Source organism: Anthonomus grandis, chromosome 3 (assembly GCF_022605725.1).
Source record: "Anthonomus grandis grandis chromosome 3, icAntGran1.3, whole genome shotgun sequence".
NCBI lineage: Eukaryota > Metazoa > Arthropoda > Insecta > Coleoptera > Curculionidae > Anthonomus > Anthonomus grandis.
The window spans coordinates 13,704,550-13,717,603 of record NC_065548.1 but is presented as its reverse complement, the minus strand read 5'-3'; the positions used below and the strand labels follow the sequence as shown (position 1 = coordinate 13,717,603).

At 30.8% G+C, this 13,054-nt stretch overlaps 1 protein-coding gene across 2 annotated transcripts; it reads right to left on the bottom strand.

Annotated features, from left to right (window-relative positions):
- Nucleotides 1-4,776: 4,776 nt before the first annotated feature.
- LOC126734577 (uncharacterized) lies at nucleotides 4,777-11,820 on the bottom strand. 2 transcript variants are annotated; one of them, XM_050438268.1, is made up of 2 exons: nucleotides 11,275-11,820; nucleotides 4,777-6,415 (listed from the first exon to the last, which is right to left on the bottom strand). In XM_050438268.1, the coding sequence occupies exons 1-2, from the start codon at nucleotides 11,334-11,336 to the stop codon at nucleotides 5,911-5,913; spliced, it is 567 nt and encodes a 188-aa protein (XP_050294225.1). In that variant the 5' UTR covers nucleotides 11,337-11,820; the 3' UTR covers nucleotides 4,777-5,910. The 2 variants fall into 2 exon arrangements, with proteins under 2 accessions (XP_050294225.1, XP_050294224.1); XM_050438267.1 differs by having other exon boundaries at nucleotides 11,275-11,802.
- Nucleotides 11,821-13,054: the final 1,234 nt, after the last annotated feature.

The window sequence follows — 13,054 nt, the reverse complement described above, 5'->3', positions numbered from 1 at the left end:
CTTAAACACATAAGTACTTATTTCAACAATGTAAACTCCAAACATTGTAAGAATTTTATCCTCTTTACAGTGCGCCTTGCATAAGTCTCTAAATTTAATATTACTAATGATCCTGATAGCATACTTCTGAATAAAAAATACCCTTGAAGCTAGAGGACTCAGTGCCCAGTTCACAATTGCATGAAGGAATGGAAATAAGCATATTATAAAGTTAAAAGAGCTGCTTTACCACAATGCTTTGAAAGACATTTTAATACATAGTAACAAGTTTTAAAAAAAATTATTATAGATCTCATCAAAACCTGCAGCATTTGAACACTTTAGACTATTGATTAAAGATACAACATCTGCGGAACAAACTGTTGGTATTATTTCTAAAAGAACGTTTGAATGATCATTCTAAGAGAGAATTAGAAATTTGTTGAAAGTTGTACCAAAACAGGTATTTTTTAAGACAATTTAAGCTTTGTACTATATTCATTTAATGCAACTACGAATCGCTTGACTTGGCAAAAATCCTGTCAAAACATCTTTGACGTCAACATGATGGCAACTTGTCAGGATACATTATAAAAACTTTATGAACACTATGATAAAATCATCGACACTTTTATCTTATTTAAGGAAAATATAACTGAAAATGCGATTATAAGAAGCTAGAGGCCTTCGATTTCAGTTAAAGCGGCTCAAAACAACATTCATGCAGTAAACAAAATATTGTAAAAATAGTTGATATTAGCATAGCTAATGTGATAAGCAACTAACGTGGATTGACGACTGACAGATCAGGACTAAAGCGGTAGCTGATGCACGAATGGAGAAGATAAGGCATTGGACATTCCAGAGAGTCAATGTCGACTGTTAAAAAGTTGCCAGGCTGAGAAATCAAGAGATGGGAGAAGAGAATACTTTTTAAAGTCATCCTCATCAACTTCTAGCGTGCCTAGCATATGAAAAGATCTACAGTACATTTTCACCCATTATTGAATTTGGCAACATCAATTTAAGTGAAATTCGTAAAAGTTTGACTCTTCTATGCATTAGGTCGGACTTATTACTTGACTAGTTTGCATGATGAAACTTCAGACGTGTTTGCAGTTGAAGTGATGCATTAAAACTTAATCTTGTTCACATATCTCGCCTCACAAATTTTTTCCTATCTTGTTTCTTCTATACGTTAATGACTTCTTTCTCTTGACATTCGGCAGCATTTCAAGTATTTGTTGATTATACCATAATTCTATGGTCTCATGTTAAAAAGGAATAATTGATGAGTGTTTTTTTTATTCGAAAGATCTATTTATAAGGTGAATCGGTTGTTTGATGCTAATCTTTCGTCCTTAAACGTCCAAAAAAAAAGAAATTGCTTAGTATTAAATTTCTATGTATAATTTATCATTAATAATGAACTTATTATTGATGATAAAAGATTGAAAATAAAAATCTGTCTCTTGTATATAATAGCTACTGGGTATTACTTCTCGGGGCTATTGTAATCAATGTCTGTTGAGTTCTGTTTTTGTGTTGCAAGATATGAGTGTCATCTAAAGCCAAGATAGGGTAAGGTTTATTAAGGAGTTAAAAAGTGTAACTTTTTTTAGTTTCTTTAGTTGAAACCAGCTATCTACTTATATATAAGAACTCTAAGATGTATAGTTAATGATGAAAACCATCACTATATAGGACCAGGCAAAACTATAATATTTCAAAGCCAATTTCGAAAAGGGAGCTGACAAGAAATTCTTTCATTTATTTAAGTATAAATTTATATAGAAATATTTAATTAATAGATTAGAAATATTATTTAAATAGAAATAAATACTTCTTGTGACATTGTGTCTTAAGACATCAGCTGACTATTTTTGTGTATCCAGTGTTTTAATTTACTCCTAAACAAACCTTAAAAATGCTACTATAATTAAGCAGCTGAAACTCTCATTTATTAAAGTTTTAAAAATTGAGGTGCTTTCATAATTTAGAGGAATATTTTCCAGATCAATGTTGTAGTTTTCCCATTTCTTGGGTTTTATTGAAAATTCTTATTTCTCTTAAAATATAATCGTTTGTATTATATTGTACCTCATTTGCTTATTTTAATAGTTTTCAATTTTTTAACCAATATTAACGTAAATATACATTTTCATTGTTCATAGAATAGAATGTAAAACGGCTTCGTCGACAAATATTTTTAATAATGAAGCATTAATATGAATTCGAATTAATTTGAAACATATTATAGAGAATTCATGTCGTTAACATACGGGTTTACAAACCTAACTGACTTAGACATTAAGTTAATCTACGTATGCAAATACACGATAAATTTATTCATATATAGTCGTTAGAGTAATAACCTGTGATCTTTCAATTCCTATGAATAAATAAGCCAATATTATAGATCGATTGTAAAATCTTTTAAGAACCTTGGATAGCCAGATAAAACTTCTTTAATTTAAGTCCTACTGTAATAGTGATAGTTGTTTGGAAGAACGTACTTATTGGAATGAATTAAAAAATCTTACTAATACTACCTTAAGGCATTGGTTTAATAAGCATCTTATTATTGGGAGGCCCTTCTGTGAGGTAATTTCATATAGAGATAAAAAAACATTTTGTTCTTATATATGGGAATATGTCATATACTCAAAATATAAAGTGAATTTACTGTTACCAGACACAGATTTTATCAAAATAAAAATACTCTCGATAATAAATATGGTCTTAAAATTAGTCGTGTAAGATTTCTACATTCAGTAATTTTTAATTAATCAAGAATAATTTGAAAAATTATATCGTCTGTATGATTTATTATACGTTACAACAAGTGGCTTCTGTAAGCTTCAATAATATGGTGAGTAGGTTTCTGTAAGCTGAATTTGCTTAATATAATCCTTCAAGGAAATTATACTTACTGCGTATTGGATGTGTATACCATAGTCAACGTGTTTTCTATCCAGCTTATTATTTATACTATATTTTTTACAGCAGGTTTTTTGATAATTTAATCTAATAACAGTATTTACAAGATAGAGGATGTACATAAATCACGAAAAAGTTCAAATTCTATAAATATAGGATTTAAAATATGGCATCAGAATTTCAGAATATTGTACGATGACAACTTAGATCCAAAACAAGATTGCTGCCTGTCAAAAAAAATTAATTCTGAAAAATACCGCCATGTATTGAAAGTTGCAATTGTCATTTTTTAATTTATTCATTGCCACTTACATAAATTATGAATAAAAACAATTTATGTACTTAATTAAACCAATCATACTTAAGTAGATATAAATCACATATTTTCATCTAATTTAGAAATTATTTAGCCTTAGTTGCTTGAAAAATAAAATTTGTATAATTTAAACATATTAGAAGTGAATTAATAGCCATCAAAAACATAAGGTTGTCACTTTTAATCTTAGAATTTTCGCTAAATAAGCCTTGACTTAGTTTAAAAGATTATTATAATTATAATATAATTATTATTAAACTAGTTTCTATATAAATAAGTATTTTTTGGGGATGTAAATATTGTAATTAAAAAGCCAATACATTAAGTGGTATTGAGGCAATAATATGGCGAATTAAAAAACCGATTAAAAAATTCACACCTATAAAAGAACAGTCTCGAATAAACAAGGTTATAACAGAAAAAAATTAACAAAAAAATTAAATTATCTCATCATCTTTTAATGTGTAACGAACTACTCGGGATTAGCTTTGCGTTAAAGGTCACACTTAAAGGCGCCAATTAAATTTCAAAAATTAATTGCTCGTTGTTTTAAAATAAAATAACTTTTGGATCAAGGTTTCTTGTATATATACTTTAATAATTGTGTAAGAATTTGTCTTTAGCGTTTTCTTTAATCCTAATTGGATATTTAGGGGACAAATGTTTTCACTTTAGAAGAACTTAAAAAGACTAATTCTTTTTTATCAGAGAGGGAAAAAACATATATGTATATGTTCATATTCTTATAGCCAACTATGAGGATAAGGTAAGTGTATGAGAGGTTTGCTTCTTGGCAACGTTGCACATTGTAGAGTACCATCGATTTATGAAATATAATTCGCAGGTGAAGTTTTTTGAAGAATTTCTCTTTCTGTTAGAGTTTATGGTTGCAGTGTGACTAACTTTTTTATTTTTTTTGTAATAAATATTTACCAGCTTATTCGTTAATATGATTAGGTTTCAAAATGACAAATTATTTCATATGCAATAAATCATATAATTTTACGTTAAAATTTTATCACTAGGAAAATAGGTAGGGGAAGCTGTCCTAAAATGACATACTTTTTATTTAAATCTTGTTTATGCAAAAACCAATTAAGATAAATAACTCAAAATAATACACCACGTTGCTTTAAATAAACTTTATTGACAAACATACACAAAAATATTTCAACTCTATTTGAAACTTGTAAGAAAATGCATTTTAAAAAACGTTACACTATGTCGTTTTACAAACATGTATATTGTAAAATGACACAGTCGTGGGGTATAAAATAACATATACTTAAAACAAGTGATAACACAAATAGAACTTATAAAATATAGTTAAAGAAAGTAAGCTAATAAGGAATTAGTCTTGGCAAATCTCGTAAATAAACTTTTTGACTTTTGGAGAAACTCCAGCACATTCGCAATGTGCCCAATTGTGGCACTTCATACAACTAATCCAAGACTCCCTGGATCGAGAATTTTTGAATAGATCGTTGCAATACAGGCATGCCACTTCATCCTCATAATCCTCGGCTGCAAAAAAAATCTTCTTCACTTTCGCTTCGTGCAACAAAACTTGTCTCACCTGAAAGGTTCTTTTTAAATTGACGCACATTTTTTCGCAATTTCTTTTCTTCCTTTAGCTTTAACTCTTCTAAATTGGGAGTAGTTGTTAAGACTCCGGTTATAGTTTGTCTGGTCTTTCTTTTTTTGGTTCCTCTTGCTACAGGCACTGGCGAAATTTCCTGTAGAGAAAACCTTTTCCTTAATGGTTGATTTTGTTTTATATTGCTTTCTGTCTGATCACCTCTCGGTTCATTTTCTTTATCGACACTTTTGCTTTGTTTTTGTCGCATTGCTTCTTCTGTAACACCAATTACTGTTATTCATTGCTTGTTGATGGTTGTTCTGGGCGATGGGATGCTCCCTCTTCTATGGTCGGTTCTAATAATCTATTTGTTGTCTCGGCCGGCTCAAAAAACTCGTCTGGGAAAATATGTAGATTAAATGGATAAATTTCCGTATTTACAAATGCGCTTGTGGCATTTTTAATTGTAGCTGCTTTCCCGTAAGCGGACGTAAACAGTTCACCAATTTGATGTAGTGTTATTACTCTCCCTGGATGGTTTTTCAACCAAAGTGCACATTCCTGGTTATAAAATGTCTTTAGTGGACCATAGAAGCTGACATCCAGGGGCTGCATACGATGGGCACAGTGGGCAGGAAAGCATAAAGGGATTATTCCATTTCTTCTGGCAAACGTCAAGGCATTTAATGATTTGTGGCTAGTATGCCCATCCAGAAGTAATAAAACTTTTGAGTCGGGAGAAGCTTTAACAAAAGTCTGAAAATGCTTTAACCATAAAGCAAAGGAATCAGATGTCATCCATCCAGTCTCGTTAAATAATCCTAAAGAACCTGGAGGTAAAGCATCTAAAAGTTCCTCCTTTCTATTTTTCCTAGGGAAAATCAAAGCAGGTGGCACAAAATTACCTACACTATTCATGCAGCAAACACACGTTACATGCTGACCTCTTTCAGCACTGGTTAATGATCCTACTTGTTTTCTTCCAGTTTTGGCATAAATTTTTGAAGGCCTTTGCACTGTGGACTAACCACTTTCGTCCATATTGTAAATCCGATGCACATCAATTTTTTCTTTTTTTAGGGTATTTTCCAACGTATTAAAAAATTTGTACTTGTGGCCTATTAAATGCCATGGCTCTAGCCGCAGACACAGCTTCAGGCAGCCTTAGAGATATTTCAGGATGTCGCATACGAAATCCTCTCAGCCACTCTCGTCCAGCGCTACGATCTGTAAATCTATTTGGGATGCCATTTTTAGTGGGAAACTCATACGCAAGTTTCTTTATATCTGTTGTTGTTATCCCGAACAATCTAGACTGAAGTAATAGTGTATACTCAACTAACCCTCTTTCTTCGTCTTCATTAAATGTGGTTGGAAACCGACCCAAAACTTTCTGACAGCCCTTAGCTCTTTTGTTTGTGTCATTTGCTCTTCGCCTTAATGTGGCTTGGGAGACATTTCGATTGCAATTCGAGAACAATTTCGATGCTTTCAGCCACCTCATTTGGCCACCTTTTACAGCGTTAATTGCACTTAGCATTGCTTGTTCATCCCAGGATTTTCTAGTTGATGTTCTTTCACGTTTTCCCACTATAATGTAGCTAAAAATAAACAAAAAATACAATATTCCTTAAATTTAAATTAATTTGATGTTTGTTTGTAAAATGACATAGTATGCCATTTTACCTTCATGCCTATCTGTGTCGGTTTACCCGCAGTAACAGATAGTCCCTTGTTAATGCAGAATAATCTTATTTCATATTAAACGACATTTCCGCGCACGTGAATCTGAAGTATACACTTACATTTAAATACTAACCCTGGTTTTACTTTAAAATCAGCACAATTTCGTAATAAAAACAGAATTTAAAACAGCACATGCAAAATTTCTACAGATTAGCCAATTCGTACATGCTTGGTATTGGCTCATCGCCCCCCTGATGTCAAGTCATAGTTCCTTTATTTCCAATAGATGGCAAGACAAGTACTGCAGACCTTTCACTTAGTATTGTTATTTAAAAAATGTATGTTTTATGGTCCAAGGTGAATTCACGAAATCTGAAAGTTGAATTTTTATTACGAGTTCCTTCAAAATTACACTTATTTATAAAAATTAAGTGTGTGTGTGAAAACTCAGTGACATCTTATTTTTTTCAGATAATTTTCGGCAACCTAAAGTGGCAAAGTTGATTTTTTGTTACCATCAACGGTAATCCAAAAATTACACACTTTTTCACAAAAATCAGGATACACGCATTCACATGATGCTCCTTTTCAGTAAATTTTTACGCATGCCCCTAGGTAACCGAAAAATGAGTCTCAAATTTTGACTTCAATATCTCCCATAGGCTTCACCGCCATAATGCCAATGGGTTTTTTCTTAGTTTCACCCTTCAGATTTCGACCAGATCATCTGCATGGTCGGAGTTCTCTTAATAACCGAGATCTCGCATTTTTAGAGGCCAAAATAAACCTAAAAAAATTGTAAAAAATTGGCATTTTTGCAAATTTTTAGTCAAAGTGCTCTCATTCCCTTGGATCTGCTTATATCCCATTATAATTAAGTATTTTTGTGATGTAATAAATTAGAAGAAAGTGCTTTCATTCTTTCATTCTCTTTCTAATTTTCAGCTAATCAGCGATAAAATTGTTTTTTTGTTACCATTAACGGTTCTCCCAAAATTAAAATATTTTTCTTAAAAATAGAGAGTAGTAGAGATAGCACTGATTTATTTCTTAAAACCATTTAAAAAACTATACGGCGTATTAAATATTAAATTGTATTCTAAGTGTGTATTCTAGAAGACATTGTAGAATTTTTCTCGTTCATTAAGTATGAATTAAGACATTTGAAAATAGTCAACTAATTTATTCACACACGTCACTACGAAAAAACTATAACTCACGACTACTATAAATATTTATTTTTACCGTATTTATTAACTATTTCAATCTCGCGTCAATATTGCAAATTTTCTTCAGTGTACTGACAACTGATAACTATTAGCGATGCGGCCCCTTATATACTCGGCATACCGTTGTTCCAAAAGACTCCCGATAACTTTCGAGACGTCGTGTGATGTAGCACTTGTCTCATTTCGGAATGATAGAGAAATACCTAGTTTCTTGGTGTTTACAATATTACATCTATAAATAATTTATAGTTTCGTACCTTTCAAAATTCTTAAGCAAACTGTTTTAACTGTTTTAATAAAAAAATATTTATTATAATATACCGATTGGATTATTAATGTATAGGTAATCTACATTAATCATCTACGTGAAAAGCTACTGTATTATTAATATATTATATAAATGACCGATTTGTTAGCATTTTAATAACTATACCCTTGTATACATTATACATATGCTAATATAAGAGAAAATAATATGCTGTAATTAATAATATTAACAAAAAAAATATGAAAAACAAAAAAGAACCCCTGTTTCTGCTTTTTTATACCGATAAATACGATATAATTTCTCTATTTATTTCTTTTAATTGGATTGAAAAAACCATATAAAAACTACAATAGTAGGTGTAGTATAAATAAATAATAATTCTGTACCTTTCATAATTATTAAGCAAACTGTTTTTAATTTTTAAAATGAATGTGTAATTATTTTATTATATAAATTAGCTTATTAATGCATAGGTAAACTGTTAATTTAAATAATTCCTATTCAACCTATAACTGCTAGAAAACATTTGTTCATTATAGATAATTGTACTTTTTAATTAAGATGATCCGCAGGCAAAGAACAATTTTACTGATACATTTCACAATAGAGAACTCTAATTATAGCATTCGCATAATTATAGCAAGTACCGGTATAATAACCAATAAGCATGAAATCACTTAAGGGAAAAAAATATTTAAAAATTAATATGCTATTTCGCAAGAAAACCACCTTAACGGGACAATAAATGTTACTAGAAATGTCTACTAAAGGTTATAATTTGGATTCAAATAATATTGATATAACATTCATAAATGTAGCCAATAAACGCCTAAAAATTATAATGAAAATAATTGTGACTAAGCATAAAAGTGATTTAAAGGACTCATTGATCTGTAAACAAAGATAGAAACTGGTATAAATGACAAAATAAAAATTGTAAAATCATCATTACAATTTAATGATCATAATCATTATTTTAATGACCCATAAACTAGTTAATCGGTCAATAAATATTGATGAAAAGTGATGTAGATTATTGGGCTAAAGATGATAATATAATGAATATTAATTTAGTCACGTTTTTTGAAGTAACATTCACCTGTGAACAATGACACAAAAACTGTGTAATTGAGAAAATACGCGTTGAGCCTAAAATTGGTAAAAAAATTAATACAGTGATTTTAATGAGCCCTTAAGGAGATAATCTGTCTATAAATAATGAAAAAGATTGAGGAGATTTATTGGCTTAAAAATGATAAAATAATAAATACTTATACTTGTTGATTTTGATGGATCATCGGCCTGTAAATAATGAATGAAATAAAAATAAAACTCTAATGTTTAATAAGATCTAATCTCACCAGGATTGAGATTCATCAGTTAAATCTTTTTATACGTAATAAAATTCTCGTATCCGTATAACAAGAAATTACAGCAAATTAGCAAAGCAAGACGTTTCATTTACTTAAAGTAATTGAAAATTAGTGCTTTCGGTGTAAAACACCCCCGAAGATATATATACATGTGCCGACCGGAGTAATTGTTTCCCTCTAGAAAAGTTTAAATCTCCGTCGAGAATTTCCTTTAGAGGGTTAATTGTGACTATCCTCTGATTCGTTTTATGGAGGGTTAATAATTTAACTTAAGGTATTTAGGGCGGTGGCGTTTTAGTAGAGTAGAGTTAGAAAGTCTGACTAAAAGTGAAACAAAAAATTAGAATTAGTCTTACTTGCAAAATTAAGATAAAAACGAAATATATTGACAACGAATTTTTAAAATATGTTAAAATTTTTTCGACAACTTTTATACCTATATCGTCATGTTAGCTTCTCAGTCTGGTACATCAATAATAATAGTTCTAAAATTGACGTTAATGCCTATGCCATTAAGTAAACAAGAAAAAGGTGATTTTTCAAAAGATTTTACTTTTAATTCTAAGACACTTAATAGAAAATGTGATATTCCTTTTGACTATTAGTTATAACAAGGTTACAGGAAACTAAAGGCAAATGTGCTTTTCTAATAGAAACCTAACTTTCACCAAGAACTTAATATATTTGTATAACAAACAATAGCAAGAAACATATTTTCCAAACTCCAGCAATAAAGACTGAAGTGCCACAGGGTTCAATTCTTGGCCTATCCTCTTTTTGTTGAACATGAATACTCAGACCTCTGTATTTTTAACTGGTCTGGTCTCCCAGTACGTTGCTGACACATCTGGCTTGCCTCTTTCTCCTGATCTTTCAATAACTTGCTCAATAGTTGCTGAAGAAATAACGCACCCTTGGAACCCGTATAAGCCTAAACTCAAGAAAACGAAACTTGCCTACTTTACCATCCAAATAAATAAAAATAATCTTTATGTGCACGTCAGTTCCGGAAGTTAAGGCAGTGGATTTCAGTCAAGTTAAGGTAGTACACTCTGTTGGAGTGCACATCTTTAGCGACTGATTTCCAGGCTTTCTAGCAATTATGCATTGTACGTTGAGGAACATATTGTCAATAAACTCAATAGATGAATTTGCACACCTGTTTTGTTTTAGAAAAAATTATCATATGCATTGGATGTGTTTAAAGATTAAAAGCGAATGAATAGACCGATGTATCTCTGGATTCCAACCTAGAGTGTCTTGTCAGACATCACTTTTTGCATTAATGGTTCCTGACTGTATGTTCTTTAAATTTTATATGCATTGTAATGTTATAAACATTAGGATTCTTAGGGGCTTTCCAGCATAACTATAATAATTTTCATAATATGACTTTTAACTTATTACCATCTCTTATAAGGACAATAGAAAAACATTTCAAAAAAATCTTCAAAAATTAGGATTTATGACTGATTTATGAGGCAAATACTAACTTTCTACAAATATGGTATATCGATTTGGTTTTTAATATAGCTTGTAGGTATAAGTAAGAGTTATTACTTGCAAGAGTGGCTGTACACGTAGATAAATAGTAGACAATAATAAAAGCGATTTGTATAACGTGCATATATTTTCTACTGGCTTTTTAGATAAGATTTATTACTATTAGCTTTATTTCAGGTAAGTCACTGATCTTTATAGCATTTGCCATCAGGAGTACTCACTGATGGACCAACTGAGTACTCCTGGAGCTACCATTGAGAAAGTACCTCATAATGCTCGTCGTTGTCTGGAGGATTATTGCTTTTTACATTTGCACGTCGGTCTTCTAAAGTATTTTTATTTCAGAAAGTTCATCTTTAATGTTTTTAGGCATGTACAATGCCAACGATTCAGATACTTACTACAAGAGTGTCAGCTCTATCGGTTTCCTATAATTATCGGATTTCTTGCGCCAGTGGTTCATATCCTTGGATTTTTTCTTCGTACTTTGGTTATTTGGGGGCTACGTCGATCATGTAAATTGTTTTATTGTTTTTGTCAATTAATGTTAGGTCTGGCCTGTTGTGTTGAATTGTTTTATTTGTTAGCGTGCCCTTGTCCCGATACATTTTAATGTTAAGACTTCGTTCATTTACAAAATTGGGTTTATATTGGTATAATGTGTCTTCGTTTTGGATTAGGTACGATTTATAAGTCTTCTGATGGGTGTACGATACTTGCTACTTGGTCATGTCTTTCCATGTATTTTGTTTCACTCCATCTGTTGTGTTTTAAGTAAACAGCACAACGATTTTAATATGTATTTACTTTTAGGAAAATAGGCTAACATCGTAAAACTATTCTTACAAAAAAGACTGCCAAAACTAAACGTGCTCGAATTCTATTTTAACATAGATTAAGTTGTTACGGAGTGCCTAGCGTCATAGCAAATGTAAGGTCCAGGGCCTTCAAAGCTCGGGCGATTTACGGAACACTGAAAAAGCTTCTACTCCTTGACATAAAGATGGCGGTAAGAGCAATTTCAGCAGTTTCAATGCATGAGCATTTTTGGATTCTATACAAATCTTGGAGTCCTTCATTACTAATTTATTGATTGTTATTTAATTTATAATATTTACTAAGGAACATTACTGGTGAATTGAGTACGCTGTAATTTCTTGGTGATTTAATTAAATTTTTATTGACCTTTTTTACACATTCATTATAACCTTTTATATTACCCTGAACAAATCCTACTTTACAAAGTTTGTTCTTCATACAACCAAGTTCCTATAATTAAATGAAGGTGTAACTTTATAGATTATGCAATTTGGAAGAATTTTTATATTTAGTTACTGTTTTAACAAGCTCATTACAGTTCATTTTTATTGTATAATTTGTAAATTTTTTGCTACAATATTTTTTTCTAATATAATAAGAAATTTTGTGATTATTTCTTGTTCAATTTCTGAAATCTAAACCTATGTATCTAGTAGGAAATGTATGGGTCTTTCAGAAATTTTAGTATGTAAATAGAAAAAGTGCCAAATTGAGGACTTTATTTAATATGGTAACAAGAAAAAAGCCCTAATCTAACATTTTTTTAATTTGCCTACTATAATTTCCAAGAAACCTAAAATTTCCCACTAAGTGCCCGGCATAGTGAAGCAAAATTCAAATTTGGCGCCGTAATCAAATTTAAATTACCCGCTATTATGACGTCACAAACCCACTTTCAATTCCAGTTAGTACTACTCCTCGACATTCATAGGGCGCAACAGTCAATCAACGTTCAGTTTTCTATTGGTTCTTATGGCAATTTCTTATTTAAGAAGTATTAATCTATGGCAAGGCCTTGCATATGGTGTACGTTCGGGTTTAACTAATCTAAAGCTACAATTCTAAATACATGACACATCTTGATGTTATATCATCCCTGGTTTTGAGTTTTTCACCACATTACCTACATCCAATAATTCCAATACCAAGTAGTATTTGGCATTTCTTTTTCTTATATTGATCGAATTAAGGAAAGATCCTATTATATTGCATGTTTTAGGGATAACAGACTTCTATATGTTTGTATTAATGTTTTGATTGATACCAAGTTATTTAAGATGGGTATTGAAGATATGTGGGGTGATGCCGGTCGTTAAAATAATGGGTGGTATAATAATTACTTTTTTCGGTTTCCAAAGTCTC

What these genes read in the sequence shown, in the direction of transcription:
- LOC126734577 (XM_050438267.1), bottom strand. Translation starts at nt 5,732, where the DNA reads ATGAATAGTGTAGGTAATTTTGTGCCACCTGCTTTGATTTTCCCTAGG.